We start from the raw sequence: 27,715 nt of genomic DNA on the forward strand, positions 1-27,715 counted from the left end.
TCAGAGGAGCAAGCAGAGGCGCGAGTGGCGGTCGACAGGGGAAGCGGAGCCGTTCATCCTCGTCGCTGCCTCCACGGGGCCTTCGTGGGGCTTCGGGGTCACTCTGGGCCCGTCTGACCCGTCCGGCCCGACCGCCAAGGGCTCGGTGTGGAGACTCGCACGGCTTTGGCCACTCCGCGCCGGCGTTCCTGTGTCACGCAGCCATCGGCGGTATCAGCAGGGCACCACTGACTGAATTAAAAGTCCGATAGATATAACTGCTCGACCCGAGCTGTTCTGAAACTTGCATTGTCTTTGTACTGTTTTGTCCTTTTTTGGCATTCTCTGGTCCAACACTGCTGGTGAGACTAGGCCATAAAGAAGCCTGTCTCTCCTGTAGGCCAATCAGTTTCAAAGACAATGCTTATATTATCAGAGCATGTTTGTTTGCATGTATGTCTATATTACCAGCACGACATCGCCACTTGTGTCACTGTGGAGAATATAAGTAACTTAACGAATTAATCAGACAATATGCCTCCTCTCTGCACTGGAGAGATACATGTGCTGTAAACAAGCCTGACTCTGAGACACTGAGTGTCTAAAAGCAGTCCAGAGTTTGCTTCATATTAAACCAATGCTGCCGGTTTAAAAAGTAATTCCACTCCCAAGGGTCGTGTGGTGGATGGGACGCGTAAAAAATGTTTTAATCATACGAAGAGATAAATAGAGAAAGGGGACATACAGTCTGCTTATTTGTTTTGGTTATTTACCAATATAATTTGTCAAAGACTCAAAACCTTACCCGGAGTCCCAAGACAATGGAGTCTGGGTCAGCTGGTGCGGAGATAAAGTCGCAGCACTGCAATTGAACACCCTCACTACTGCTGGCGGGAAGGGCCTCCACGAGGTGAATCGCTAGAGGAAGCGCCGGCTACGGGGGGCTACAGCCGACTATTTCACGTTTGCCAGGCGCATTGGAGCAGGTAGGAGTACCCGCAGGTGCGGTCTGTGGAAACTCGAGCACAGCAAAGTTGTCCCAGCTGGAGAGTCGTGTGTGCGTCGGGATTTTGTTAGGGTTATCGGTGGCGGGGCTCTGCTACGGACCTGGCGATCCGAGTTAAATTCCTGCTTACGAGCAATATAGCAGTGGCGAATATTTGAACGAGCCCTGGGCCTCCCCTAGGTCGACTCATCCTTAAATGAGCACCTGGTACGGTTTTAAATTAAAGCTTTCGTGACTGCAGGTATTCATATTATTGGTTCTTTTGGTAAAGTCACGTAGAAGGGAAACAATAATATAACCATCAGGTGTGAAAACCACAGCAATATTTTTTTCTTACTGTGGTTTTCACACCTGATGATGATTGCTTGTATTGCAATCGAAACGTCGTGATAATTTTATTGTTTTATACTTTTATTATTTTATTGTTTCCCTTCTACATGACTTTAACGAAAGAACCAAGAATATGAGTACCTGGTATGGTGTTAATCAAACAGCACCCACCCCCTCGTGTGCCATTTCGGCCTTCATAGGTGCTCGCTAACAGCACTTTCCCCCACAGCCTGTTAAAGTATATACGGGGGGACCTTTGTCTTAGTAGCGGGGAGCGGTAGTGCCCTGGTTAGTGCACTGCGCTACGAACATGACGACTCGGATTCGATTGCCACTCACGGCCAACACCATTGACAATTTTCTGAATCGGTCCTGGGCCTCCCTTAGGTTGACTCAGCCTCAAATAAGTACCTGGTATTGGGGACATTGCTAGGTCATATACCAGTCGTCTCGGGCAGTTAACTCCCTAGCACCCCGGGCCCGTCCAGTGACCTCCTGCCAGCAGCGCGCCTGCCACACTTCCCGCGAGAGCCTCAAAGGGCACCTAGCCTGGCGCAGGTGCTGTGGTGCATCACCGCGCACCGGTGCCGGACCGGAGAGGGGAGGAGTGCGCCGCGCCTCCGAGGTGCGACGTCGAGTCCCCTGAGTCCGAGTACTTCATGGGCACGCTCCACCGGTCCGGTCCCTCTAGCGGAAGGAAAGAAAAAAAGAAAAAGGACACACGCGCACCACGTCCGGAGGTGACCCCGTGGCCCCCGAGGTCACAGCACTGATAGCCTGGGTCCGAACTCAGGCTCTGGGGGCACCGCAGTCAAGCCGGTCTCTCGGGCGCAGCGGGCCGGTATTAACGGAGAGCAACCACCCCCCTAACCGCTCCCACCATTGCTGTGATATTTCCCTGACTAAAACTAAACTATGTTTGTATTTTACCAGGTAAGGCCCAACGAAGTGGCTCATCATCGTGTGCCAATGTATAGCAGCCTGTTTCTAAATGTGGAGGGAAAAACTGGAGGACCCAGGGCAAAAATTCACGCGACCACGGGGGGGAAGAAGATGCAAATATACAGCAGCCATCAGGGTCGGTACCTGAACCCACGATCTTCTGCATACCAGGCGATGGAAATAACATCTCACCAGCACGGTGATATGACTGACGTGCGAGCGAGTGATCCTCAGTGACGATCGCGGTGAGCGTGCATGTGTGAGCGTGCATGTGTGAGCGAGCATGTGTGAGCGTGCATGTGTGAGCGTGCATGTGTGAGCGTGCATGTTTGAGCGTGCATGTGTGAGCGTGCATGTGTGAGCATGCATGTGTGAGCGTGCATGTGTGAGCGTGCATGTGTGAGCGTGCATGTGTGAGCGAGCATGTGTGAGCGTGCATGTGTGAGCGTGCATGTGTGAGCGTGCATGTGTGAGCGTGCATGTGTGAGCGTGCATTTTGAGCGTGCATGTGTGAGCGTGCATGTGTGAGCGTGCATGTGTGAGCGAGCGATCCGCGGTGACGATCGTGTGGGGGGTGAGCGAGCGAGCCACCTACCGTCCGCGTGCGTGGCCGTCTCCGCGCCGCCGCCCGCGTCGGCCATGGGCAGGGGCCCCGTGCGGCCCAGGATCTCCTGCTCGCCCGCCGCGCGGTTGCCGAGCAGGAAGTAGGTGGACATGCGCCCCTTGCCCTTCACCTCTATCTCACCGCGCTCCTCCACGTCGAACTCCTTGTCCTGCAGGGCCCTGGAGCCCATGCACGAGGGGTGGGGGGGGAGCTCGTCAACGTCGCACTCGGCCGGGCATTATCATCGTCGTTGACATCAACATTGTCATTGTTTAATGTCATTGTCGTGCTGTGACGTCGATTTAAAAAAACGTAGGACATTGTGTGCCGGTGTCACGGTCCAATTTTTATTTTCATTCCTGAATTATAATTTAGTTTTCTGTCCTTCGCCCGCAGCCTCCACTTCGCATGGTTGGCTACGTATGGTGCGAAAGAAGTTCAACGTACGTACGTACATAAACGTGGTTTTGACCGGGAACATTATAAGTACCGCAAGAAGCCAGGGAAGTACCGCAAGAATTAGGTTGCTTCGTGAGCAATTTGAACGACTGGATGCCACTGGGAGGAAGTATCCCATGCAGAGTTGTTGAATAAATATTCACGAACAGAGCTGAATGGGAAGGAAAGCCACGATCAGCTAACATATTTGAGACGGGACATGGCACACACACACACACAAAAACAAAGATCCCCCGTATAGCCTTAACAGAGGCCAGCAAGGTACACGTGGCCAGCACCGCCTTTGTCTCCCCAGTAGCGTGGTTTTTACACCGCACCAGGTTACTCATTTGAGGCTGAGTCGACCTAGGGGAGGCCCATGACCGGTTCAGATAATTGTCATTGGTATTGGCCGTGGGCGGTAATCGAACCGGGTCGCCGGGTTCGTATCGCAGCACGCTAACCACTACGCCACCGATCCTATTACACACGTACACACGTACACACATACACACGCAGAGTACTCTGAAACTGTTTCAATTCCGATTGGTGGCAGCGGTGTTGTTGCTGTGTGCGTTGTTTCCCGGGCGCGTGCGGCGCCGCTCACTCGCGGGTGCTGGGGCTCAGGTGGATTTTCCCGGGCAGGCCGTGGCTCTCCATGCGCGACGCCGTGTTGACCGTGTCGCCGAATAGGCAGTAGCGCGGCATCTTCTCCCCGACCACGCCGGCCAGCACTGGCCCCGAGTGGATCCCCACGCGGATCTGGCGAGGAGAGCGGCGCGGACACGGGTTTGCTACCGTGCGCGCGTAGAACACGCCCGCGTGCGCAAACGCATTTGTGCACTACACGTGTGTACACAACATTACGCGTGCGTACACCACGTGTGTGTAAACCATGCGTGGCGTGCACTGCGTGTGCGCACTGCATGTGTGGTCGTGATGGGCGCGTTCGCCGGTTGTCGTGGAGGTGCGCGGTTCAGCTCTGGCAGGCCGCTCCGGTGAATACTGCGCGTTTACTATTCACCGTGAACGTCGAACTCGGTATGCCGGGTTCACAGCGCAGTAGTGATTGGTTGTATGTGTACAGGATATTAGAATATTACCGGGTTCACTGATTGGCTCACCTGATCATGTTGGAGGGAGAGTGGCATAGGGTAATGAGAGTATTTTGACTATCTGGCTGGTTGAGTCGACTTGACTCGCAGGTATCAGACTAGACAATATCCACAGCCTGAGACTAGGCTATAATTCCACAGGTTAGACGAAGACTGTGAATTTAAATAAAACGCTGATTCCATTAACACTGCTCACTACGAAGCTGATCATACCATCTGTATCCCATCTGTACGGGGATTAAGCGTTGCCCTCTCGCACGACGTGCGCAAAAACACAACTCTTTACTAAACGGAGTCGGCAAGGGGCACCAATATAGAACCGCAGAGCTTGGGCGATTGTTGGTGCTGGCCCTTGGCTGTCTTCCCCGAGTTCCCCGAGTGCGTGCCTCTGGTTCACGATGCGTGAAGCATCGCGCATGCGACCGGGCAACGACATGACGCGACAAAATAACCTGTATGGCGCTGCCGGTGACCGGGTTGGTGACCTCGCGCGCGGCCAGGACCATGCCGAGGGCGAAGTTGGCGACCCGCTCGGCGTGCGACGGCACGGGTATGGGCACGCCGCCCACCACCATGTACGCGTCGCCAATCGTCTCCACCTGCACCACAGCAACAGGCAACCCCCACCACCACATCGACCGCCCGCCCCCGCCCGTCCACGGTCACAACACCGAGCCCCGAGCAGGGTTGCAGCCCGCCGGCCGCCCTGGTTAATACCGCGGATGTATCAACGGGTAAACGTGTACCTTGTGATTCACGCAAACAATCCTGGTAAGTTATCGGATAAGAGTGGGCCACGTGTACCAGCGTAACAGTCCAAATTTGCCACGACAAACAACCCAGAATGGCGAGAGAGCAGGCGGGCGGGAGACGCTCACCGCGCCCGCCGCAGCTCACCTTGTAGACGTTGTGCACGGTGGTGAGACGGTCGAAGCGCATGTACATGGCGTTGAGCATGTGCACAATCTGGATGGGCTCGCACACGGCGCAGATGTTGGTGAAGGTCACCACATCGCTGAACAGGATGGTGCAGACCTTGAATTCCCCTGCGGCACAGAGCGGCGGTTAAGATGTGCTACGAGTCGGTGTCACTCACCCATCCATCCGTCTGCCCGTTGGTCTGTCCGTCCATAAGTCTATTAATCCGTCCATCCGTGCAGTGATCCATCCATTTGTCGGTCCGTCCATCCGTTGGTCTGTTCGTTGGTCCATTGGTCCGTCGGTCCGTCCGTCGGACGCAGGCCACAGCGGCTCACCCGCCTCCACCTTCTTGCCCTCCTTGAGCTGGTTGGCCACGTGGTGGGGCAGCATGGCGTACAGCAGGGCCTCAGTCTTCTTCTTCTCCACCTGCAAGTTCTTGGAGAGGACCCTCAGCTCCTCCTTCTTGCGCTCCAACTGAGTGGACAGCTCCATCTCGGCCAGACGTTGCTGACGGAGCGCAGGACATGGGCGGGGGGGTTAGGGGTAGGTGGGGGGTGGGGGGGATGAGGGGAGGAGGGAAGGGGGAGTGGGAGAGTAGTGTTAATTGAGTCAGCATTTTAAACAAAAAAACTAAACTGGGCTATTTTTCTTTTATTTTTTAGAAGCGACTTCACCAGAGATTAAGATTTATGACGTATAGCAACCAATACTCTAAATGCATGATTTTGATTTAAAATGTGGAGAGAAAAACCGGAGGACGCGGACAAAAATTAACGCGACCACAGGGAGAACACGCAAACTCCAATCATACAACAGGGTCTGGCTCAAAACCCATGACCTCCTGTATACCAGGCGAGGTAGTTAATATCTCGCCCCCGGAGTTCCTGTCTCATATGGCCTTTCCTCAGTGCATTTTGGCCATCGAGTTGTTTCCCCGGCCCATGGTCCTGCTTCGTTCAGTCTCACTCCTCGTCCTTCTACAGCTCTCCCTCTTCCGTCCCTCCGTATGGCTCTCTCTCTCTCTTACTCTGCTCCTGTTTCCTTCCATCTTCATGTGTGGCTCTGTTAAGTCTCAGTCTGTGAATTTGATAGAGTTATTGTCTTCAGCTTGCCAGCCAAAAGCGGTCAAACACCGAATCAAACACTCGGATCTATTATATTCTAGATCGGTGTGAGTGGGGCACCAAATGTGGTGCCACGGTGGCGCGATGTTAACTACCTCGCCTGGTATACAGGAGGTCGTGGGTTTGATCCAGACCCTGACGCCTGTATTTTTTTAGTTTGCGTGTCTCTCTCCCCATGGCGGTCGCGTGGATTTTTGTCCGTGTCCTCTGCTTTTTCCCCTCCAAATTTTGAATCAACGTGTGTGTAGTGTATTTGGCCGCTATAAATGTCAACGTGATAAGCCACTTCGTTGAGCTGTTAGTTGTGGCTGGGTCGCTTATGAAAAAGAGCTTTATAGCTAAGTGGGCTTTAACCTGGTAAAATAATACGTTTTTAACAGTTTAGTTTTAATATTCTCACTCCAAACATCATCAGCGCAGCCAGGTGGCTGTGCAGCACTAGAGCGAGCGGCTCACACGCAGAACGTCGTGAGTTCAAATCCAGGTTGGGGAGGTGTTGACTCAGCCCATCATTACTCCCTCCCTCCGAGGTGACTAAAATGGGTATCCACTTTGCGGAAGAAATCAACAATGAAAGTCCGGCGGAATTTCCACCACTGGCCCAGGGCTGTACACAGGAGATGATGCACGGGCCAACCTCCGCTGTGGGATCCCATTGGCGCACCGAGAGTGGATCGGCTTTGCCGGGGGGGTGGTGGGGGCGGGGGGGGTTGCGCTGTGCCTGGTTGAGGAGGATGAGGTCCCGTGTGGCATCGTGCGGCGCGATGTCCGAGATGTGCAGCTGGCGCTCCTCCAGCTCCTCCAGGCTGCGCAGGAGAGGCGAGCAGAGGTAGAGCATCGAGCGCGACCCCTCCATCCACACCATCTGACCTGCGCGGCCCGACGTCCATCATTAAACTATTGCTAGCGATTTTTTCATCATATCAGGTAAGGCCACACTGAGCTAGATAGCTCTTTTCCAGAAGTGACCTGGCTAGCAGCCCAACGAAGTGGCTTATTTCGTGGAAATTGATCGCAGCAGACAAATACTTTTTTAGCGAAACAATTTTTTATTTGACCAGATAAAGGTCTCTGAGCTGTATAATTTTTTTTCAAAAGCGACCAGGCCACAAAAGATAGCTCAAGGAAGTGGCTAATTATATTATCACGTGGAAAAAAATCCGCACGGGGAGAGAGAGAAAGAGGCACACAAACTCCAAATATACAGCAGGTGTCAGGGGTGGGATCAAACCTATGGCTTCCTGCATGCCAGGCGAGGTAGTTAACATATCCAAGCTACCGTGGCACCCCAGCACCCCCCACACCCCGCGGCCGAATCGAAAATCGAATGCTGGAGGCGACAACGATGGCGGGTCGGGTCGGGGCATTCCCGACGGGCGCCTCTCACCTCGGAGGTCCAGCATGGGCTGGCTCCTGCGAGCTTCCGGCAGCATCTCGCGCCGGGTCTTGAGCACGAACTGGCTGTTGATGAACTTGCGGATGCTCTCGATGGTGAACGTGACCTCCGGGTGGCCGATGGTGAAGTACTCGTCCAGGCGGATGTCCATGGTCTGCAGGCCCGGCACGAACTTCTGGATGTTCACGCCCGCCTGTTTGACACGCAGCTGCGTGCACAGCGCGGGGGAGGGGGGGTGCAGGGTTGCCACCTCGTAGAGGTCGTGGGTTCGATCTCGACCCTGACATCGCCTACACAATATATTTGGAGTTTGAGGTGTCTCTCTCTCTCCCCGTGGTCACGTGGATTTTTCTCCGGGCCCTCCGGTTTTTCCCTCCCAACATTTAGAGTCAACGTCACGGCGTTGAGACTATTTGGCTGCTGCTGTACATTTCCCACGTGATGATAAGCCACGTCGTTGAGCTATAATTTGTGGCAGCCAGGTCGCGTCGGAAAAAGTGCTACATAGCTCTGTGGGCTTTACTTGTTTAAATAAAAAAATATTTAGAGCTGTATCATCGTTCAACCCGTCGAGAAAAGTCAGTGTGCTTGGGCAGGTTGCGTCACCACTAGGAGGGGCAGGCAAGGAGTGGAACGCGTGTTCCAGAGGACGTCCGCCGGGAAGATGGAGCAATAAAATCAGCACAGTGCTGGGTGGATTGTTACATCACAAGGCCATGGTGGTGACGTCAGTGACGGCTTGGGCGGGGGGGGAAGCCTTCATTCAGCAGTGGATGGAGCATGGCTAACGATGACGACGACGCTGCTGGTTAATGATCGAAGCCCCCCCCCCCCCACTCTGCCCCCCCCCCCCCCGGCGTGCGATTCCGGCCTCACCTCCTCGTCGAAGACGACGTGGAACGGGAACGAGTTGCAGAAGGTCCTTTCGTCCACCCAGAGGGTGTCGGGGAACACGGCCTGGAAGCCCCTCAGCAGCCTCCCTGCGGCGACCCGGGGAGACGCAACGCGGCGCCGGTCAGAGGGCTCGGCACGCCGCCGTGACCGGTGAGCGTGCCGGACACCTCGCCGTCGGCGGTGTCAGCGGTCCGCACGTCTCCAGGCTCGGTCTACGACTCCCCGGCGAGCGCCGGCGGCCGTTGTTGGTCTTTTTTTCGCGGAGTCGCTGGGGCAGAGTGTCGGCGCGCCAAGGGTGTGAGCTCGCGTGAAGCGGCGAGCGACGAACGGCACCGTTATCAGAGTCGTGGTCGAGCGGGCGTTGTGCTACGCCGCGTCTCGAATTGAGCGAGGCGATTGCTGTGCGAGGGCTTCGAGGGAAAGGGGACGATGGCGGGGAATTCCAGAGCGGAGCGGCGTGAGGGATGATGCAGAAATCGAAGTGAGGTGAACTGCAGTGTGGTGAGTGGGTGGCGAGTGAGTGTGTGAGTGGGGTTAGTGGGTGGATGAGTGAGTTGTTGTGGCCTGCAGTGTGGTGAGTGAGTGTGTGGGTCGGTGAGTGAGTGCATGGTGAGTGTGTGGGTGGGTGAGTGAGTGCGTGGTGAGTGTGTGGGTGAGTGAGTGAGTGAGTGCGTGGTGAGTGTGTGGGTGAGTGAGTTGTTGTGGCCTGCAGTGTGGTGAGTGAGTGTGTGGGTGGGTGAGTGAGTGCGTGATGAGTGTGTGGGTGAGTAAGTTGTTGTGGTCTGCAGTGTGGTGAGTGAGTGTGTGGGTGGGTGAGTGCGTGTTGAGTGTGTGGGTGAGTAAGTTGTTGTGGCCTGCAGTGTGGTGGTTAAACACTGTTTGGATGAGTTGAATCTGTCCTACCAGCAGTATAAATGGGTGCACTACAGCGAGTCGATTCGGAGCTCGTGTGTGGTGGGCTAGAGTGTGGGTCCGCGTGGAGGAGTAGGCTAAATTACCCTCCTCTCAAGTGGAGGCTCCTTCTGCCAGCCGTAACGCGAACGAGCAATTTGCAGGGTTCCCCCTTTATCTTAGTTGACCTTTTAGAGGTGGGTGTCCAACGCGGAGACTTACAGCCGTCTCTAAGGGTTACGGTGAATCTGGGCGACTGCCCCGGGCCCCCGCACCCCCCGCCCCTATGGACGGCCCTGAAGAGACCCCACTGGCCCCGGCGTCGACTCAAAATGAGGGGGCCACCACGCACAACGACGCAGTGGAACCGGCAACTCCCCGCTCCGGGCAGCGCTCCACCCCCCCACTCCCCTGATCGCCCTGGCCGCTCACCTTTCCCCAGGGTGACGATGCTCCGGATGGTCTCCCAGTGGTTCTTCTTCGCTGGGCGCGGCGCGCCGCCGCCCTCGTCCGCGGAGCGACGCTCCGTGCACTTTAGTTCCTCCGATCCCTGAGGAGAGTCGTGCCGAGGCGATCCAGAGGTTCTCGCTCTCTCAAGCCTCCTGATTGCGAGAGGCGCTCGCCTCGCCTGCCGTGGGATTTACTTGCGATGTGTCCACGATGGACGGATTCGCGTGCCACTGCTGGATGAAGGCCTCCCCCCCCCCCCAGCCCCTAAACTGCCGCCATCTCTCACAATCCTGCGGTGTAACAATCCACCCGGCACCAATCACGTGAACTGATTTCAACGCTCGTTGCTTCATCTCCCCCGGTGGACGTTTTGTTCTTTGCCTGCCATTCCGCTATTATTCTTAACCATCTGACATCATCCTCTAGCGGTGGCTAGGAGTTGTTAACTACCTCATCTAGTATACAGGAGGTCGTGGGTTCAATCCGGACCCTGACGTCTGCTGTATATTTGTGGTGGTCGCATGGATTTTTCTCCGTGTCCTCCGGTTTTTCCCCTCCACATTTAGAATCAACGTGTATTTAAGACATTTGGTTGCTACAAATTTCCTAGTGATACTCCACTTCGTGATACACCACTTCGTTGAGCTGTCGTTTGTGGCCAGGTCACTCCTGAAACAAAATCTATATAGCGAAGTGGACCGTACTTGGTAAAATTAAAAAATATATATTTTTTAGGTTAACAATTTATTAATCTGCATACGTCCTTTGATCCACGTGTTCATCTGTCCGATCTCTCAACGTAATGCTGAGCGGGTATCTCTCTGCACTCCGTTCGCACTCAGTCGCGGTCCCATTGCGACTGACTCTCTTGAGTGGGGAGCCTATGGATGGATCGCCCCGCGCGAGCGGCCGTGGGTGGTTCGGCGTTAAGAGCGTTTTTTTTAATGAAAAAAAGAAAAATACTGACGAAACGTGCTTTCGTTGGCCCCCATCGTTCAGAAAATGTATGTCAAACGTCGCCTCTCAAAAGTCTGCAAAACAGTCCAGTGGCCTTCCATGAAAACTACCGTGAACCGAAATAATCAAATTTAGGAATATTGAAGCCAGACTCACTCATAAGTGCACTGGTTTTTCATGCTCGTAAATAATGTCCTACTTTGCTTAAAAGCTAATTACTTTTCCACTCCTCTTTGACTTTTACGAATTCACTGCAGGGGGACATTGCAATCACTGTTAATTAACTTACAAGTTGAAAGTGAAGTAAAAAATCATCGAGTCTGCAAGAGAGCTGTTTTACACTGCCAAAACTGAAAACGCAACGTCAACAAACGCAGTTGAGGTCTAAACGCTCATAAATGGGCATCGCTGATTGGCTGACGGCATGCGTTCAACCCCACTTACGAGCGCTCGGATTGGCCAAAATTGATACTGCCGTGCTTATCACGTAAACACGGTACCGTGAGTCAACTTTTTGACATTGGTCGAAACCGATGTCACTTTTAACCGAGGGACTAATGTATTACAAAGCCAACAGTAGGATGTCCTACGGATAAGCCCTCGCCCCGCCATGGCAATATGGAATTTCCACCGCTGGCCCCAGCAGGGCTGTGAACGGAAGATGAGCGCCAATGGTGGCAAGGCTCATTTGGGCAGCAGGTGATCGCTTTGAGTTGTTTGATTCACTGTGCAAGCGGGGCGATCAGGATGTCACGTGGAACTGTTCTCGCTGTGGTTTTCCTGACTTGCACAAGCTTGGGAATTGGCATACCTTACGCGATTTGAACTTACATACGTTTATCTATTTTACGTACACTCATCGATAATTATCCATGTGCGGTTTATCCGATTTGCAGATTAACCGTGCAGCTGAGATTTTGACGTAAATTAATAACTCACGGAGTTTCCCCTGAGCTCAAAATTTATAATATAAAAACAGTTATATACATTGTTATTCTTGAAAATGTTAATTGCAAGTCACGTGCTTAAACTGAAAAAATATGTTGCTCCGGTTAAACAGAAATTCCTGTGATCGGCTCTACAGTACAGTAGTTGCATATATATATACAGCAGTGGGCGGAGTTTGGTTGATGTTGATTGGCGTGGCTCTGCTGTCCACTGAGTGAGCTGAGTCTTCTGCGCGGGAGCAGGAAAGTGTTATCGCTAAGCAATGGAAATCATCAGTTGTGCTTCATTTTGAGTGATTTATCCAATCATTGATTTTGTGAGTTTTAATTCACGAAACTGTGATGGCAGAGAAACGTAAACATAATTTTCACCTACATTAGTGTTTTTGGCATCGAGAACTGCGGAAAATGCTTATTTATTTTGGATTATCCGCGATTTTGAATTATCTACGAGTGTCGTCCCTGTCATTAGCGCGGATAATCGCGAGTATATTGTATTTATTTGTAGTGATTTGCTTACCCTTCCTATACTTTGCGCTGCTATATCGTTTTTGGTATTGTTTGTCGTGCCCCGTCTGGACATTTGCGTTAAAAAAAGCTTCATAGTTCATCGGATTTCTCCAGGATAGCTAAAGATTCTGATCTGATACCGGGGTCAACAGGCTGCAGGTGCTACGCCACGTTCACAAATATCTGTAATCCCTTCGCATGAGACAAAATATATACACGTGTAGATTTTAGTTTTGTTTACACATCTCAACATCCACACGAATTTTTCCAGGGTAAAAAATATAAATGTAAATAATTATGATTCCTATTCAATGGGGCCTATGGGAATAATCGAACCCCGTGTGAGATGGTGGAGCGTGAGTAGCCCCGGGGTGGAATTTGCCAGGGATGGAGTCGAGGGTGGGGGGTGGAGTGGGGGGGGGGGGGGAGTGGGGGGTGGATTAGAGGGTGGGGGAGTGGGGAGTGGAGTAGAGGGTGGGGGAGTGGGGGGGGGCTTTGGGGGGATGGAGTGGAAAGTGGGGGATGGGGGGGTGGAGTGGGGGGATGGAGTGGAGGGTGGAGGAGTGGAGGGTGGAGAGGTGCGGGGGGGTAGAGGTACGCACCTCCGCCTCCTCCCTCCTGCTGCCCCGTGGCGTTGTGGCCGGCACGCCGGGACTCGCCGCCCCGCGGCCGCCCTCTGCGACACTCTGTCGCTCGGCCGCTGCTGCCGCCGCCGCCGCGATCGTGGCGGTGCTCCACGCACTCTGGGTGACCAGGAAGACCACGTGCTCCTTCTTGCCCGTGCGCTCGTCCTCCTCGCTGTGCGTCACCACCTCCATGGTGATGTCGCTCGAGAAGAAGTCCCTCGCCACCGCCCCGATGATGCCTGCCGACGGACGGCGAGGGGAGGTTCAGAATCAATCGGAATCAGAATATTCGCTTGTGCTGGAGGAAATCCGATGGGCGATGTACGTGTGAGTGTTGAACTTTTTTCATGCCGTAAGTAGCCGACCATGCTAATCGGAGGTGCGGCGGAAGGACAATAAACACAAAAAGCAGTTCTAAAGAAATGAGTTTGTCAATCTTGATTATTTCAAAGTGCGTAGCTCTGGTGGCTTCCTAATATCGGAAGCAAGAGCGTTCTCGACGGCCACAGACGCGCACCCGAAAGCGCCACGCAATGCGGTGGCCGTCTTTGTTCGACGGCGAGCCAAAACCACTGCTACGCAGATGACCGCAGTTCGCGTGATGGTTTATGTTCCTTGACGAGACCGTCAATGGTATTGTGGTTCATTTGTGGTAAGCACTTTGTGTGTGACGAGCGCGACCTTATAATGTATTTGTTCAGCAACCGGAAGCCAATGCAGCGCGGCGAGCACTATGACGCTCTTTGTTCATCGATGGTCCGGCAGGGCCACGGGGTCAGAACTTTACAACAACAAACAATACAAAAACGCGACAGGAGTGCAGAGTATTGGAAAGGTAAACAAATCACTTAAAATATACAAATACAACTAAACAATGTTTTTTTCATCTTACCAAGCTTGGGAATTGGTGCACTTATGCAATTTCAACGTATATACTTAGTTGATTTTTACTTAACTATTTTTTATGGTTTGCTTACCTTTTCCTATACTTTGTACCCCAATCGGTTTTTTTGTAATAAAACTTTTTTCTTTTACCAGGTAAGGCCCCACTGAGCTATGTAGATATTTTTTTTTCTGAAGCGATCTGGCGATCACAAATGATAGCTCAACGAAGTGGCTGACAATGTGGAAATGTACAGCAGCCAAATACTCTAAACGCCATGATGTTGATTCTAAGGAGGGTAAAACCGGAGAGATCCGGAGAAAAATCCACGCGACCACGGGTAGAGACACCACAAATTACAGATACACAGCAGGCATCAGGATCGGGATCAAACCCACGACCTCTATACCAGGCGAGGGAGTTCACGTGGTAAGCTACTTCATTGAGCTATCATTTGTGGCTAAGTCGCTTCTGAAAAACAAGTTAATACCTCAGTGGGCTTTGCCTGGTAAGATAAAAAAAAGTTTACTTATATTTGTATCTATTTTTGTTATTTTGTTTAACATTTTCCACGCTTTGCACTCCGATCGTGTTGTTGTATTTGTTGTTGTATCGTTCTGACCCACACCTACTGGACATCTGTGAATAACATTGCTTCATAGCTCATCGGCTTCCCCCAGCACACATAAAGACTCTGACTTGAATCCCTTCACGTTAGCAGCTGCAGCATCGGTGCGCCCCCTGGTTCCTTTGCTTACGGATTCATCCCTTCAACAAGTGGCCATTCCCCTGGGGTGCACGCACCTACTGGGAGTGCGAGATGCCCTTTGTGGGGGGTGCGAGACGTGGCCAGATTCTTGTGAGAAGGTAAATCATCGAAAACGCAAATGAAGCACAGGCATGTAAGTTACAATTTACTCTGTTTAACCAAACCCATAAACATTCTACATTTTTGAACGATTGAGAACCAGGAAAGAACCACCGACTTAAACTTTCTCTTGTAGACCCAAACCTCCGACTTAAACTTTCTCTTATAAGATCCAAACCACTGACTCCCTCACTCCACACCCAAAAGCATGGACATATAAACATTATCCATAAAGCAGGTTGTTTTTGGGATATGTCGCGTAAATATAAATGTGTCGTTAAACCGGCCACCTCCCGACACAGCCAATTAGTAAGGTTTGTCACGTAAACAGAACGTGCCAATTCGTCACTAGTACAGCACTAACCGGTGTGTTGGAGAGCCAAGCCACATATTCACAATCTGAGCACGACGTTTCATTCACTGTATTGGGTGCACAAGAGCAAAACGTGTCCAGACGGCCGCCGTACCTGGCACGATCTGGCTCAGTCCCTTACGATCAGAGTAATAATGCAGCAGCATCCTCCCGTCCTCTCTCTTCTCGACGCGAAACGACGGGGCGTTCATCTCCTGTCGCACCAAAGACAAAGATTTCCCACACCCCCACCATGAAGCCTGAACAGACTGTCGGGGCGAGCGCTGGTTTGCGAGCACCTACGAAGGCCGGCACGGCGCAAAGGGGAGGTGTGCGGTCAGTGGCATGCCCCGGCCGCCTTTGTCTTCCTCAGTGGCTGATGTTTACACCCACACTTCACCGGGTACGCATTTAAGGCTGAGTAGATCTAGGTTAGGCCCAGCACCGGTTCAGATAGTCATCTCTGGCGTCCGTGACCGTGAGGCCAAATTGAACTCGGGTCGCCAGGTCGTGAGCCCCCGCCACCCCACTTTGCACCAGGGCTCTCCGCCCACGTGGACTGCCACGGTGGCTATGAGATGTAAACTCCCACGCCTGCTATACAGGAGGTCGTCGGGCTCGATCTTGACCCTTGACGCCTGTTATATATTTGTAGATTGCAGTGTCTCTCTATCTCTTCCCGTGGGAGCGTGGATTTTTCTCCGGGCCGGTTTTTCCCTCTTCATTTAGAATCAACTTCAGGCGTTTTGATTATAAGCCACTTCGTTGAGCTATCATTTGTGGCTAGGTTGCGTCTGCAATAGAGCCATATAGCTCAGTGGGCCGTACCTGGTAAAATAAAAACAGTTTTGAAATTGTTTCTAGATCGACAGATGCACGTGGTGAGATGGCTCCTTCAGTACTCAGACAGAGACAGAGGACGGCTCGGAGAGAGAGAGCACGACTCAGAGAGAGAGGACGACTCAGATAGAGGGGCGTGACTCAGAGAGAGAGAGAGAGGACGATTGAGAGAGAGAGCACGACTCAGAGACAGAAGGGACGACTCAGAGAGAGGACGACTCATAGAGAGAGAGGACGACTCAGAGAGAGAGGACGACTCAGAGAGAGAGAGGACGACTCAGCGAGAGAGAGAGGGCGACTCCGAGAGGATGACTCCGAGAGAGAGAGGACGACTAAGAGAGGACGACTCAAAAGAGAGAGGACGACTCAGAGGCGCCAGGAGGAGGAACCATAGACGAGCGTAAAGGCAGCAGTAGCAGTCGCAGAGTGAGGAGCCGGCACCACCAACAATTTCCCAAGGTCTGCGGTTCTCTTTCTACTTGTTTTGCGGCCAGTTAATGAGTGTTTGCGTGTGGGAGGAAACCGGATCACCCGGAGAGAACCCACTCGTGCGAGGGCAAAACGCTCTATCCCATACAGAGAGGTAACGGGTGGAGTCCACGTGATTGGCGAACCGCCTTCTCCTAGCTGAGCCAGGAGTACGGCCACTCCTTGACGCACACCCACGGGAGGAAGAGGATTTCACGATCCCCTCTGTGGGCGGTGATCCACCAAGCCCTCGCTGCTGCCTCCACAGCGTTGGATCACACAGGCGCACGTGTGTTGCCACCACCACCACCACCACCTTCCCCGCACCTCCGATTAGCACGGTTGGCTACGTACGGTGCGAAAGAAGTTCAACACCACTGCTTGGCTCAATGATTGCGGAGGTGGGGGGGCTGAGCCATCAGCAAGGGGGTGCTTAGCCCCCCTTGCTGATGTTGATCTTTGTCTCTATGCTGTATGTACATTGCACGGCGGCTTGAGATGCTGTCGGATTTAGACGCCGCATTCATCCCAATATTATATTGTGATGGTGCAAAGTTGATAGTTGAAAGGCAGCGTTTTATTGGCTGGAACAAAAGATCGTTCACCTAGACGAATTGAGCCACTATCAACATGGGACCTTTTTTGCCAGTATCATAGTATGAAAAATCAAGAATAGGTTTTACTCTTTCTGGCAATAAAACAGGTGTGTTAAGATGTTATAACACCAACTAGAAACCTTTTGCAAGGAGTCATGTCTGCATCAACCACATATACTTGTGGTGAACATGCAAACAACAAAAACATGCTCTGGTAGTAGATGATGCTTTGTCTTTGAAACTGATTGGTCCACACCAGAGGCAGCAGTTTTTAGAGCCTCGTCTCAAACACCGTTAGGCCAGAGGACGCCAAAAGGCGAACAGCACAAAGACAATGCCACTGTCAGGACATTGAGAGCTCGGGGTGAGCAGCTACATCATGGGACCGCCCTTGCCAGTCTCAAAATATAAGAATAGGTTTGAACCTTTCTGGCAAATAAACAATTGTGTTAAGATGTTAAAACACCAAACTGAAACCTATTGCAAGGAATCATGTCTGCATTAACCACAAATAATTGTGGTGAACATGCAAACAAAGCATGCTTTGATAATAATAAATGATGCATTGTCTTTGAAACTGATTGGTCTACACCAGACTTCTTTAGGGCCTGGTCTCATCAGTGTCAGACCAGAGAAGGCGAACAGAGCCACTTTCGTCTGTGTATAAATGCATAAAATTTATCTTCACACGAGATATACTGCATAAAGTGCGCTCGCGTTTGCATACATATGAATGAGATCAAATATTTAACCACCGCCTCGCGGCCTTGACCCAAATACTGTCACGGCTGAGGGCTGCAGCTCTGAGATCAAAGGCTGATTTTGAGATTCCAAACCGGCAAAAAAAATGCACATTCTTCATTTGTGTAAAAAGGGAATGTTTAAAAAACAGCAAAAGGCGCACTCCCCCCGCAATTGCCTTGGCTTGGACGGCTTTCGAACGTCGGACAGATACGCGATACCAGCGGCACACGTGTGGCGGATTCTTCCTCGATTAGCATCACTGGCAATCGTCAGCGTGCGAACGTCAAACGTCGGGCAACCAAAATGAGAAATGAAGAGCTATTCTTTTTTTTGTTTTCGAGCCGCTGCAATGTTGCGGTGAATACGAGACGGTGGTGGTCCTCAATAAATAACCGCCACAAAGCAGCAGCTCCTTAAAGAGCCGCGTGCTGATCCGGAAAAGCAGGTTGCCTACTCATGCCCATGGTAAACTGAACTTCCATGGTGAACTGGATTCCCATTTTTACTGGACTCCTTTGGTAAACTGGTCTCCCATGGTAAACTGGACTCCCATGGTAAACTGGACGTCCATGATGAAGTGGACTTCCATGGTGGACTCGACTTCCATGGTAAACTCGACTCTCATGTTCAGGGGTTGGCAATCAAAATAACAAGAGACATTTTTTCGAATTTCAAGAGCCGCAATGCAGTACTTAAAGAGCGGCATGCGGCTCCGAAGCCGCAGGTTGTCGACCACTGGTTTAGAGTATATGGCTGCTATTTTACATTTCCACGTGATAAGCCACTTCGTTGAGCTATCATGTGTGGCCAGGTCACTTCTGAAAAAGAGCTACGTAGCTCAGTGGGCCTTACCTGGTAAAAAAAAAAACGTGTTTATAGATGTTTAATTGTTTTGCTAATACACCCGCAGCATTATCCAGGGCGGCCCGCTGGGCTGGAATCGCGAAGCTTTGTGCAACGAGGGATAGACACACCACCCATGGATCGCGTCACCACCCACACACAAAGACTTCCCGTATAGCTTTAACAGACTGTTGGGGCAAGTGCTGTTAGCGAACACCTCTGAAGGCCGGCACGATACACGAGGGGGTGGATGGCCAGCACCGCGCCCGACCGCCTTTGTCTCCCCAGCCAGAGGGGATGTTCACACATTGCAACAGGTACTCATTTGAGGCCGAGTCGACCTAAGGGAGGCCCAAGACCGGTTCAGAAAATCGTCACTGATTTTGGCCCTGAGCGGGAATCGAACTCTGGTCGCCAGGTAAGTAGCGCAATTCGCTAACCGCTACACCACCACTCCTCACGGCACCACACACACACAACAACAACCGCCATTCGCCACTAAGTGGCGGTGACGTCACCACGACGCTTTTGCCAGGCTATGTGCACCTTGAGGCCATGTGAAGTGTCGAACGCCCGCTGGCAGGAAGTCACGGGGCAGACCCATGTGCCGCGGGTCGACTGACTGAGATGACTGGCTGATGCACCACCTGTGCCCCCTGCCGTGCCAACTTGCTGTGCTTTAGCGTCGCTCCTCCGCCCTCCGTTGTTGTTGGCAGGCGACTGCCTCCAACTGCCCAGTAGCGTGCTTCACGAGCCTCCTCCACAGAGGCCGATCTTGACACCGCTGATACCAGTCATCGGCAAGTCCACTCAGCTCCACATCCTCCTGTACCACATCACTTAATCTCTTCTCTAGCCCGTGCCGCGCCCGTTTAGCCCTCTAGATCCGGCCGAAAAAAAGCTGTTTAGGCATGCGGTGACTGGGTATGCGGGTTACATGGCCCAGCTAACGCAGCCTTGCCTGCCAGAGGAGCTCACCGATGGGACTTTGTCCAGATCTTTCAAGGATTTGCGAGCTCCTCACACAATCCAGACTGGTTAAACCAAGGATGGATCGTAGGCGGGCCAGCCTAAATGTTTCTAACTGGTGAAGATGCTCCATTAGGGGGGTCCACGTTTCGCAAGCATAGAGAAGGGAGGGAATGACTGTGGCCAAGAAGACCTGAAGCTTTGTGCGGAGTGACAGACCAGCTAGCTTCCACACAGCGTAATGCAACCGATGAAAAGATAATGCCACTGGACTGATTCGGAGTGAGACCTCTGCTGTTAAACCGGAGCCGGTCATAAGCACACTGCCCAGATATGGGAAACTCTCCACTTTCTCCACAACTTCCCCATCACCAATTAAGAGTTGTGGGGGTGGAGAGTTCGAAGGTACAACATACCTTGGAAAGTGCTTAGTTTTGGTGGAGCTGATGGTAAAGCGCCACCTCTTAGTGGCAAGCTCCAGGCTTAGCAGCAGTGCCTCCAACTCCTCCTCTGAGTGAGCAACGATTACCAGATCATCGGCATACATTAACATGGTTGAGCAATAGGGAGCCATCTCTTGACCACACCCGGGCATCGATCAGCTTCCCATTGTATCTGTACCAGATAGAAATTCCTCCGGTACAGCTATTGAAGGCCTCACGAACTACGTGGTCAAATAGATGTTAAATAATGTGGGAGCCAGAGGACATCCCTGTCGCACCCCAAGGTGTACAGCGAATGGCTCCGACTCCCGGTCATGTAGTTTTACCCGGGCCCGCTCACCATCATGAAGGTCCGAAAGCATGAAGAAAAACCCAGAGCCTAGGCCTACTGATGGTATCATAGGCCTAGACAAAGTCAATAAAGCAGAGATGTAGGTCTTGTTGAAATTCCCTACACCTCTGCTGTGGCAGACGGACATAAAATATGGCATCCGTGCAGGACCGCCCATTCCTGAAACCGCATTGGGGCTCCGCAAGCTTCTCCTCAGCGTGCCTAGCAAGGCGATGTTGAATAATCCTTGCCAGGACCTTTCCCGGCACACTGAGGAGTGAGATGCCCCTGTAGTTATTACAGTCTGTGCGTTCCCCCTTCTTAAAGAGGGGGACCACCAGAGCATCCTTCCAGTCCTGCGGAACCCGTTCAGTGGTCCAGACTGTTGTTATGATGTCATGTAGAGCAGGCTATGCACAAACGCCACCCTCCCTCAGCATTTCGCTTGGGAGATCATCTCTGCCCGTTCCCTTTCCTGGTCTCAGACTCTGAATCACCTTCAGTACTTCAACAGATGACACCTCAGCCAGCCACTCACAGGGGGTGACTTCTTCCAATATTTGAGGCACCACAGCCTCAGCAGGATCATCTCCACTTTGTCCCACGTTGTTATCCAGGCCGAGGGATTTCCCCTCCCCCATGACCTCACAGAAATGCTCAGCAAATTTGCAAACCTGTTCCTGGGGGTCGGAGATTGGATCCCCTAATGATGGTAATAGGTGTGGCGCTGCAGGTTACTTTTTTGATGGAATTAAAGAGGGATTTGTGATCGCGGGCCACTGAGGCAGACTCCATCTCCTCAGCAACCCGCAACCACCACCCATCATTGCAGCGACTCACGGCCCTCCGAACCTCCGAGCGAAGGCTGCGGTAAGCCTCCTCATTCTCCGACGTGGGATGCTGTAGCATCTTACACACACCCACACGCACACACACGCACGCACACCTACACACACACACCCACGCACACACACACCCACACACATGCACGCACTATCCACGCCCAGCAGCCACGCTATTAGAAGGGATTTATATCGGAGTTTGCCCGCCAGCCCCACTCGGCGTTTGATGTTCGGCTCCATGGTCTCGGGGGCCCTGGCACCACGGGGACTGTTGCCCTCCCTCCCCGCCTGCAGAGCGAGTGCGGGCGGGCGAGCGAGGGAGGGAGGCGAGTTGAGCGAGCGGCGTAATGAGTAGCAAGGAGCCCTCGACAATAAGCGGCTCACCAAGCCCCCCCCCCTACACACCCCGCGAGACTTCTTCCTCTTCTTCTTCTACCGTGTGGCTGCAGCTGATGGAGCTGCAGAGCCAACAATTTCACATTGAGGGGGTCAAGCTCAGATCACCGCGTCAGGGAGCAGCGGAGTGTAGCATCGCTGCGATGACCACACGTGCCCACGACTGGAGAATTGTCAAATGGTCCATTTGTGCGTCAGGTATCCGCACCTGACATGGTTTGTGCGGTGCAAACGCGGCTTGGGGTGGACCAACGAGCTTCGCGGAAGATCATGCCCCTGGGGGTCCTCTGCGTTGGGTCTTTCGCAACAAGGTGGTGTTTGTGAGTTCTTTGGGACTCCGTTCAGCTCTCGGCAACCTATCGAGAGTGGCATAGCGGCAAGGTTTTGGGGGAATTTGTTCCTTCTACTGATGGCGGTGGGCGAGTCATCAACATTCTCCTTGTCATGGCGCTAAGGAGCTGCCTGCTCTGGCCTCGCTCATGGATCGCTATGCCGCCTGCTTGTTGACTGACCGCTCGCATCTCCAATCGAGTTGTTAATAAGTAATATTTAAAAATACTTTTTAAAAAACACGCTTTAATGAAATGTTGCGTACGAGTAATGGCAGAACTCCACGACTCCAGAAAGTGGCCCTGAAGCTTGCCATAACGTAAGGGGCCGTGGTGATTTACAGCCAACGTGAGTTGAGCGTGTACAATTCGTCCCAAGCCGAAACATAATATTTAAAAAGATTGCTGAAACATATATATTTATTTTTACTGATAGAATATAGTATTGTCATCAGTATGACATACGTATACCAAGTTTGCAGTCGATACGACATTGGGAAGTGGGTTAAAATTGAGTTACAAGATTTGAGGATACGACAACAGACAGAGTTGTGGATACAACAGACAGAGTGAGTTAAATAAAAGCGTGCAATAAAACCCGGTTTTGTTGCTGCTGCATTACCGGTAACCGCACAAATAAACCCGGTTAATACCGGTGTTAAGGGGCAGTCCATAAATGACGTCACACGATTTTTGACCCCTCCCTCTCGTCACGCGGCGTCACAAAAAGTCAGACCCCGCTCAAATATGACGTCACAAAGCTCTACCCCCCCCCCAAAATAAAACATGCTTTAAATCGCTTTCAACTATTGTCATTGTAGTGCGTATTTAATGTGGCGCTGCACTCTGATGTTGTAGGAGAAAACATTTATTAAAAAGTCAACTTAATTAAGTAGAACGTGTTGTTGATAATTATTTAAAGTTGCGCATTTTGATGTGACGTCACACTTCTCAACCCCCCCCCTCGTCACACATCGTCACAAATGTCTGACCCCCCCCCCCCAGGCGCGTGACGTCATTTATGGACGGCCCCTAACCGGTTTGGCTGGCGTTCGTATGGAAATGTCTGCAGAAATAGGCTTTACATGCTTAGCTTTGTAAATGAGAAACACAATAATAATAATAATTTCAACTTGTAATATAAACACATTATATTGCCTTGACCTATCACATTCATCATCATCTTTGCCTGCCATCATCTTTAACGATTATCAACAGCATCTTGACCTATCATCAGAATCATCATTGCAGTTAGCTCTGATTACACTATTTAACACAATTTTTGATCCTAGGTAGTAATTATTATTTTGTAATTGCTTATGCCTAAAAAGTATACAAAATGCCTATTTTTCCCCACAAACTGTGCTTTTGTGACCAGGACAGTGACATTTAGAAATGTACCTATTTTCAATGAGAAAACGGGCGAATTTGTGCACGCTCACCCTGTAGGGTGAGGTGAGGAGAGTGCACGCTCACCTTGTAGGGTGAGGTGAGGGGAGTGCACGCTCACCCTGTAGGGTGAGGAGAGTGCACGCTCACCTTGTAGGACAGGGTGAGGTAGCTGTGCAGCGCGTCCAGGTTCTCGATGAACTCCTGCAGGTTGCCGCCCAGCGTGCGCAGCATGCGGTCGTAGCCCGAGCGCTTGCAGAACTCGAAGAAGTACTCCCCGAACAGATGGAGCACCACCTCGGGGGCAACCCCTGTGCCCCACCTCCCCCAGTCACACATGGCACGGCCAACACAGACAAAGCCCCCATGTGTAGCCTGGCAAGGGTTACGGTAGGGTTGCCACCTTGTCGCGGTTTACCTGGGCCTCCCCTAGGGTTGACCTTGATCCGAAATAAGTGCCCCAGTAACCGTGGTGGCGTATCGACATTAAAGACCGCAGCGTGTGGTGCTGGCCGCACAACCCACTCGGTGTGCTGTGACGTCCTTAATAGGTGCTCGCTAACAATGCTCGCTCCGCAAATTTATATAAACCGTGCCACCTGTTCTAGTTTTCCCTGCAGCATCGCTCTCTTGCTGAGGAGGTAACTGTCCGAGGAAATCTCGAAGCCTTCCCGGGACATTCAAGGTGCAGTCTCGAGTTACGTATTCTTAATAATAATGAAGGATACACCCATATGAGATGTATGTGTAATGACAATAGAGCCTGCATGCGGTGTGAGGGGACTTGTGGCCACGGGAGGTAATGACAGGGAGGTCAGCTTACGGTACGAATGCACTAGTGGCCACGGGAGGTAATGACGGGGGTATCAGTTGTGAGTGCGAAGGGACTGGTGGCCACGGGAGGTAATGACAGGGAGGTCAGCTTACGGTACGAGGGCACTAGTGGGCACGGGAGGTAATGACAGGGATATCAGCTGTGAGTACGAAGGGACCGGTGGCCACGGGAGGTAATGACAGGGGTATCAGTTTTGAGTACGAAGGAACTGGTGGCCACGAGAGGTAATGACAGGGGTATTAGTTGTGAGTGTGAAGGGACTGGTGGCTACGGGAGGTAGTGTCAGGGGTATCAGTTGTGAGTGCGAAGGGACTGATGGCCATGGGATGTAATGACAGGGGTATCAGTTGTGTGCAAAGGGAATGGTGGCCACGGGAGGTAATGACAGAGGTATCAGTTGTGAGCGCGAAGGGACTGGTGGCCACGGGAGGTAATGACAGGGGTATCAGTTTTGAGTGCGAAGGGACTGGTAGCTACGAGGATGTTCGAGAAGGGAGCGTAGTCAGGTGACGGAACGGAACGGCAGAGTCTGCCGGCGGAGTGAGTGTCCAGAGTCAGCGAGAATGATCGAGAAGCGGGACGTGGCCTCGTGTTGGTATATAAGGGGGAGATGCACAGGAGACTCAGGGCTATTGCAGTGGGGGTTTATGCCTGATGTCAAGTGAACGTGTCTTCAATAAAGTGTCATCTCAAGAACAAAAACATTTAAAACGAAGCGCCCCCCTACAGCGTTAAACGTTCGAGACGGTGAGCGTAACAATGATGTGATTAGGCCAAGAGGAGCCGCGATATAGAACAGCCTCGAGGTGCGACCATGCCAAGAGACAAATCGCAGTATTGGGGACCCCACCTGATCGATTACCCCCCCTAACCTGATGTCATTACCACGTCACTGATGATGTCGATACTACGTCACTGATGATGTCGTTACTACACCACTGATGACGTCGTGACTAGGCCACTGTATGCTGTACTAGTGACGAATTGGCATCTTCTGTTTACGTGACAACCCTTACTAGTTGGCCGTGTCGAGTGGTGATCTAACCCATAATAAAAACCTCTTATGGATATTGATCGCGAAAGCCTACGTATTAAATGTAGTTACTACACCACTGATGTCGTCACTACGTCACTATGTCACTGATTATGTCGTTACTTTGTCACGGATAATATCGTTACTACGCCACTGATTATGTCGTTACTACGCCACTGATTATGTAGTTACTACGCCACTGAAGATGTTTTTAGTACGTCACTGATGATGTCGTTACTACACCCCTGATGATGTCGTTACTACGTCACTGATGATGTCGTTACTACGTCACTGATGATGTCGTTGCTACGTCACTGATGATGTCGTTACTACGCCACTGAAGATGTTTTTAGTACGCCACTGATTATGTCGTTACTACGCCACTGATGATGTCGTTACTGCACCACTGGGCCGGGGTGAGGGTGCCGGACAATATGGGACATGTTCGGGGGGGGTGGGTCACCCACCTAGGAGGGTGCACGCCTCGGTCACCAGGCGCATGGTGATGTTGTCGTTGTAGGCCGTGTAGGTCATGAAGGTATCCTGCGTCTCCGCCATAGTCCTACAGGGCCCAGGGTGGGGAGGGGGTGAGGAGCAGGTGGGAGGACGTTTCCACCGTCACCGTCGTCATGATGAGAGAGCGCTGGAGCGGTGGCGCCGTGGTTTGCGCGCGTGCTGTGCTGTGCGATGGACTGACGCGTCTGAGCTTGGTTTAACACGTAGGCTTTCGCGACCAATGTTATTCATAATCAACGTTTTTGGGTTTAGATCGCGTTATTTATAAATGTGTCGTAACCCTCCACCACCCGACACGGCCAATCAGCAGTGGCCTCACATCGGTGGCGAGTGGTAACTGGACTGGCTGGTCGTAGGCCACCCGCACTGACTGACTGGCTTGGAGAAGTATCGTCGAACAACGCCTATGATTGACACAGCGTGGGGGAGGCCTACATCCACAAGTGAATTTACAAAGCGTCCCGTGCTTGACGGTCAAATTGCAAGTGACTTCCTGATCGAATGAGCATTGAAGCTTTGGTTGCTCATCTACCGTTTACAGCCCTGGGCTAGTGGTGTAAATTCTACATTCCTATGGCGGGTGTGAGTTCATCCATAGGACGAGCACTTTTTTAATTGAGAATATGTCTGTTAATTATTTAACCTTAATAAAGACATTTTTGGGGGGTTACATCGCGTACATATAAATGTGTTGTTAACCCGCCACCACCTCACATAGCCAATTAGTAAGGTTTGTCACATAAACAAAACGTGCCAATTAGTTAACACTTTAGCACACCGGTTGTGTGTTGGAGAGTAAACAACGACAACGACCAGCGCCATCAAGCGGTGTGCCAAAATTACGAAGAAGTCTCCTTGTTTCCGATCTCAAATTTACCGCAAGGGGAACCGCGTGAGCCACCAAGTTTTGGCCACCAACGTGCGCGCAGGCTACGGCAAGGAGATGGGATGGTGGCCGGTCGAGGAGGAGAGCCGAGTGACAGCCAAACGCAGGAGCGCATCTTAAAATCGGTCCACCGTGGAAATGGAGCTGTTGGATCAGCGCGAGTGGATTGTTGCATCGCAAGACTGCGAGGGACGGTGGGTGACAGCTTGGGGAGGCCTTCATTCAGCAGTAGATTGATCATGGCTAATGATGATGATGGGTCAAGGTCATAGGATTCCACGGTGGCGAGATGTTAACTACCTTGCCTGGTATACAGGAGGTCGTGGGTTCAATCCCGACGCTGACGCCTGCTCTATAGATGGAGGTTGCGTGTCTCTTTTCTCGTGGTCGTGTGGATTTTTGTCCGGGTCCTCCGGTTTTTTCCCCTCCATATTTAAAATCAACATTACACATTCATAGCATTTGGCTGCTATACAATTCCAAGTGATAAGCCTACTTCGTTGAGCTATCATTTGTGATAGCCACGTCGCTTCTCAAAAAGAGATATATGATAAAATAAATAGAAATTGTTTCGTTTTGTTAATAGTTTACTTAAATAATAAATATAAAACAAGAGTCGGATGGGTGGCTGAGCGGTCAGAGATCCTCTGGATTGCAAATGCACAGCTCTATCCATTACCCCACTGGCAGCAGGCAGGCAGATTCCCCATCAACAAATCATACGCAGCTTAATCAACCTGCCCCTTGGAAAGACAATTATTTAACGTTGTTTTCCTCTTTCACCTGCCTTTAATCGTTCAAAGACTGATCAGAATTTTTTTTATCGTATTTTCACATGAAACACGAAAAAGCAGTGCATCCGAATGGAATGTGTCAAGAGCAGCAGCAGCGGTCTGACGAACGGGGAGAGGGGTGAGTGGGGGCAGCACTCACCGCAGCTTCTCCCAAGTCTCCTCTCCGAACTTCTCCATGACCAGCGACTTGAGGCACGTGTTGATGAATCCGTACTGCTCGGGGGTCAT

General features: G+C 51.8%; 1 protein-coding gene across 1 annotated transcript; it reads right to left on the reverse strand.

Annotated features, from left to right (window-relative positions):
• On the reverse strand, positions 1–27,715 carry LOC144948821 (guanylate cyclase soluble subunit beta-2-like). The gene is made up of 16 exons (XM_078878472.1): positions 27,627–27,715; positions 25,759–25,853; positions 23,574–23,734; positions 15,349–15,448; positions 13,107–13,369; positions 10,073–10,163; positions 8,732–8,835; positions 7,847–8,063; positions 7,181–7,329; positions 5,671–5,842; positions 5,312–5,460; positions 4,867–5,013; positions 3,907–4,061; positions 2,853–3,040; positions 1,898–2,002; positions 1–188 (listed from the first exon to the last, which is right to left on the reverse strand). The coding sequence occupies exons 1-16, from the start codon at positions 27,713–27,715 to the stop codon at positions 1–3; spliced, it is 2,373 nt and encodes a 790-aa protein (XP_078734598.1).

Source organism: Lampetra fluviatilis, chromosome 51 (assembly GCF_964198595.1).
Source record: "Lampetra fluviatilis chromosome 51, kcLamFluv1.1, whole genome shotgun sequence".
Taxonomy (NCBI): Eukaryota; Metazoa; Chordata; class Hyperoartia; order Petromyzontiformes; family Petromyzontidae; genus Lampetra; species Lampetra fluviatilis.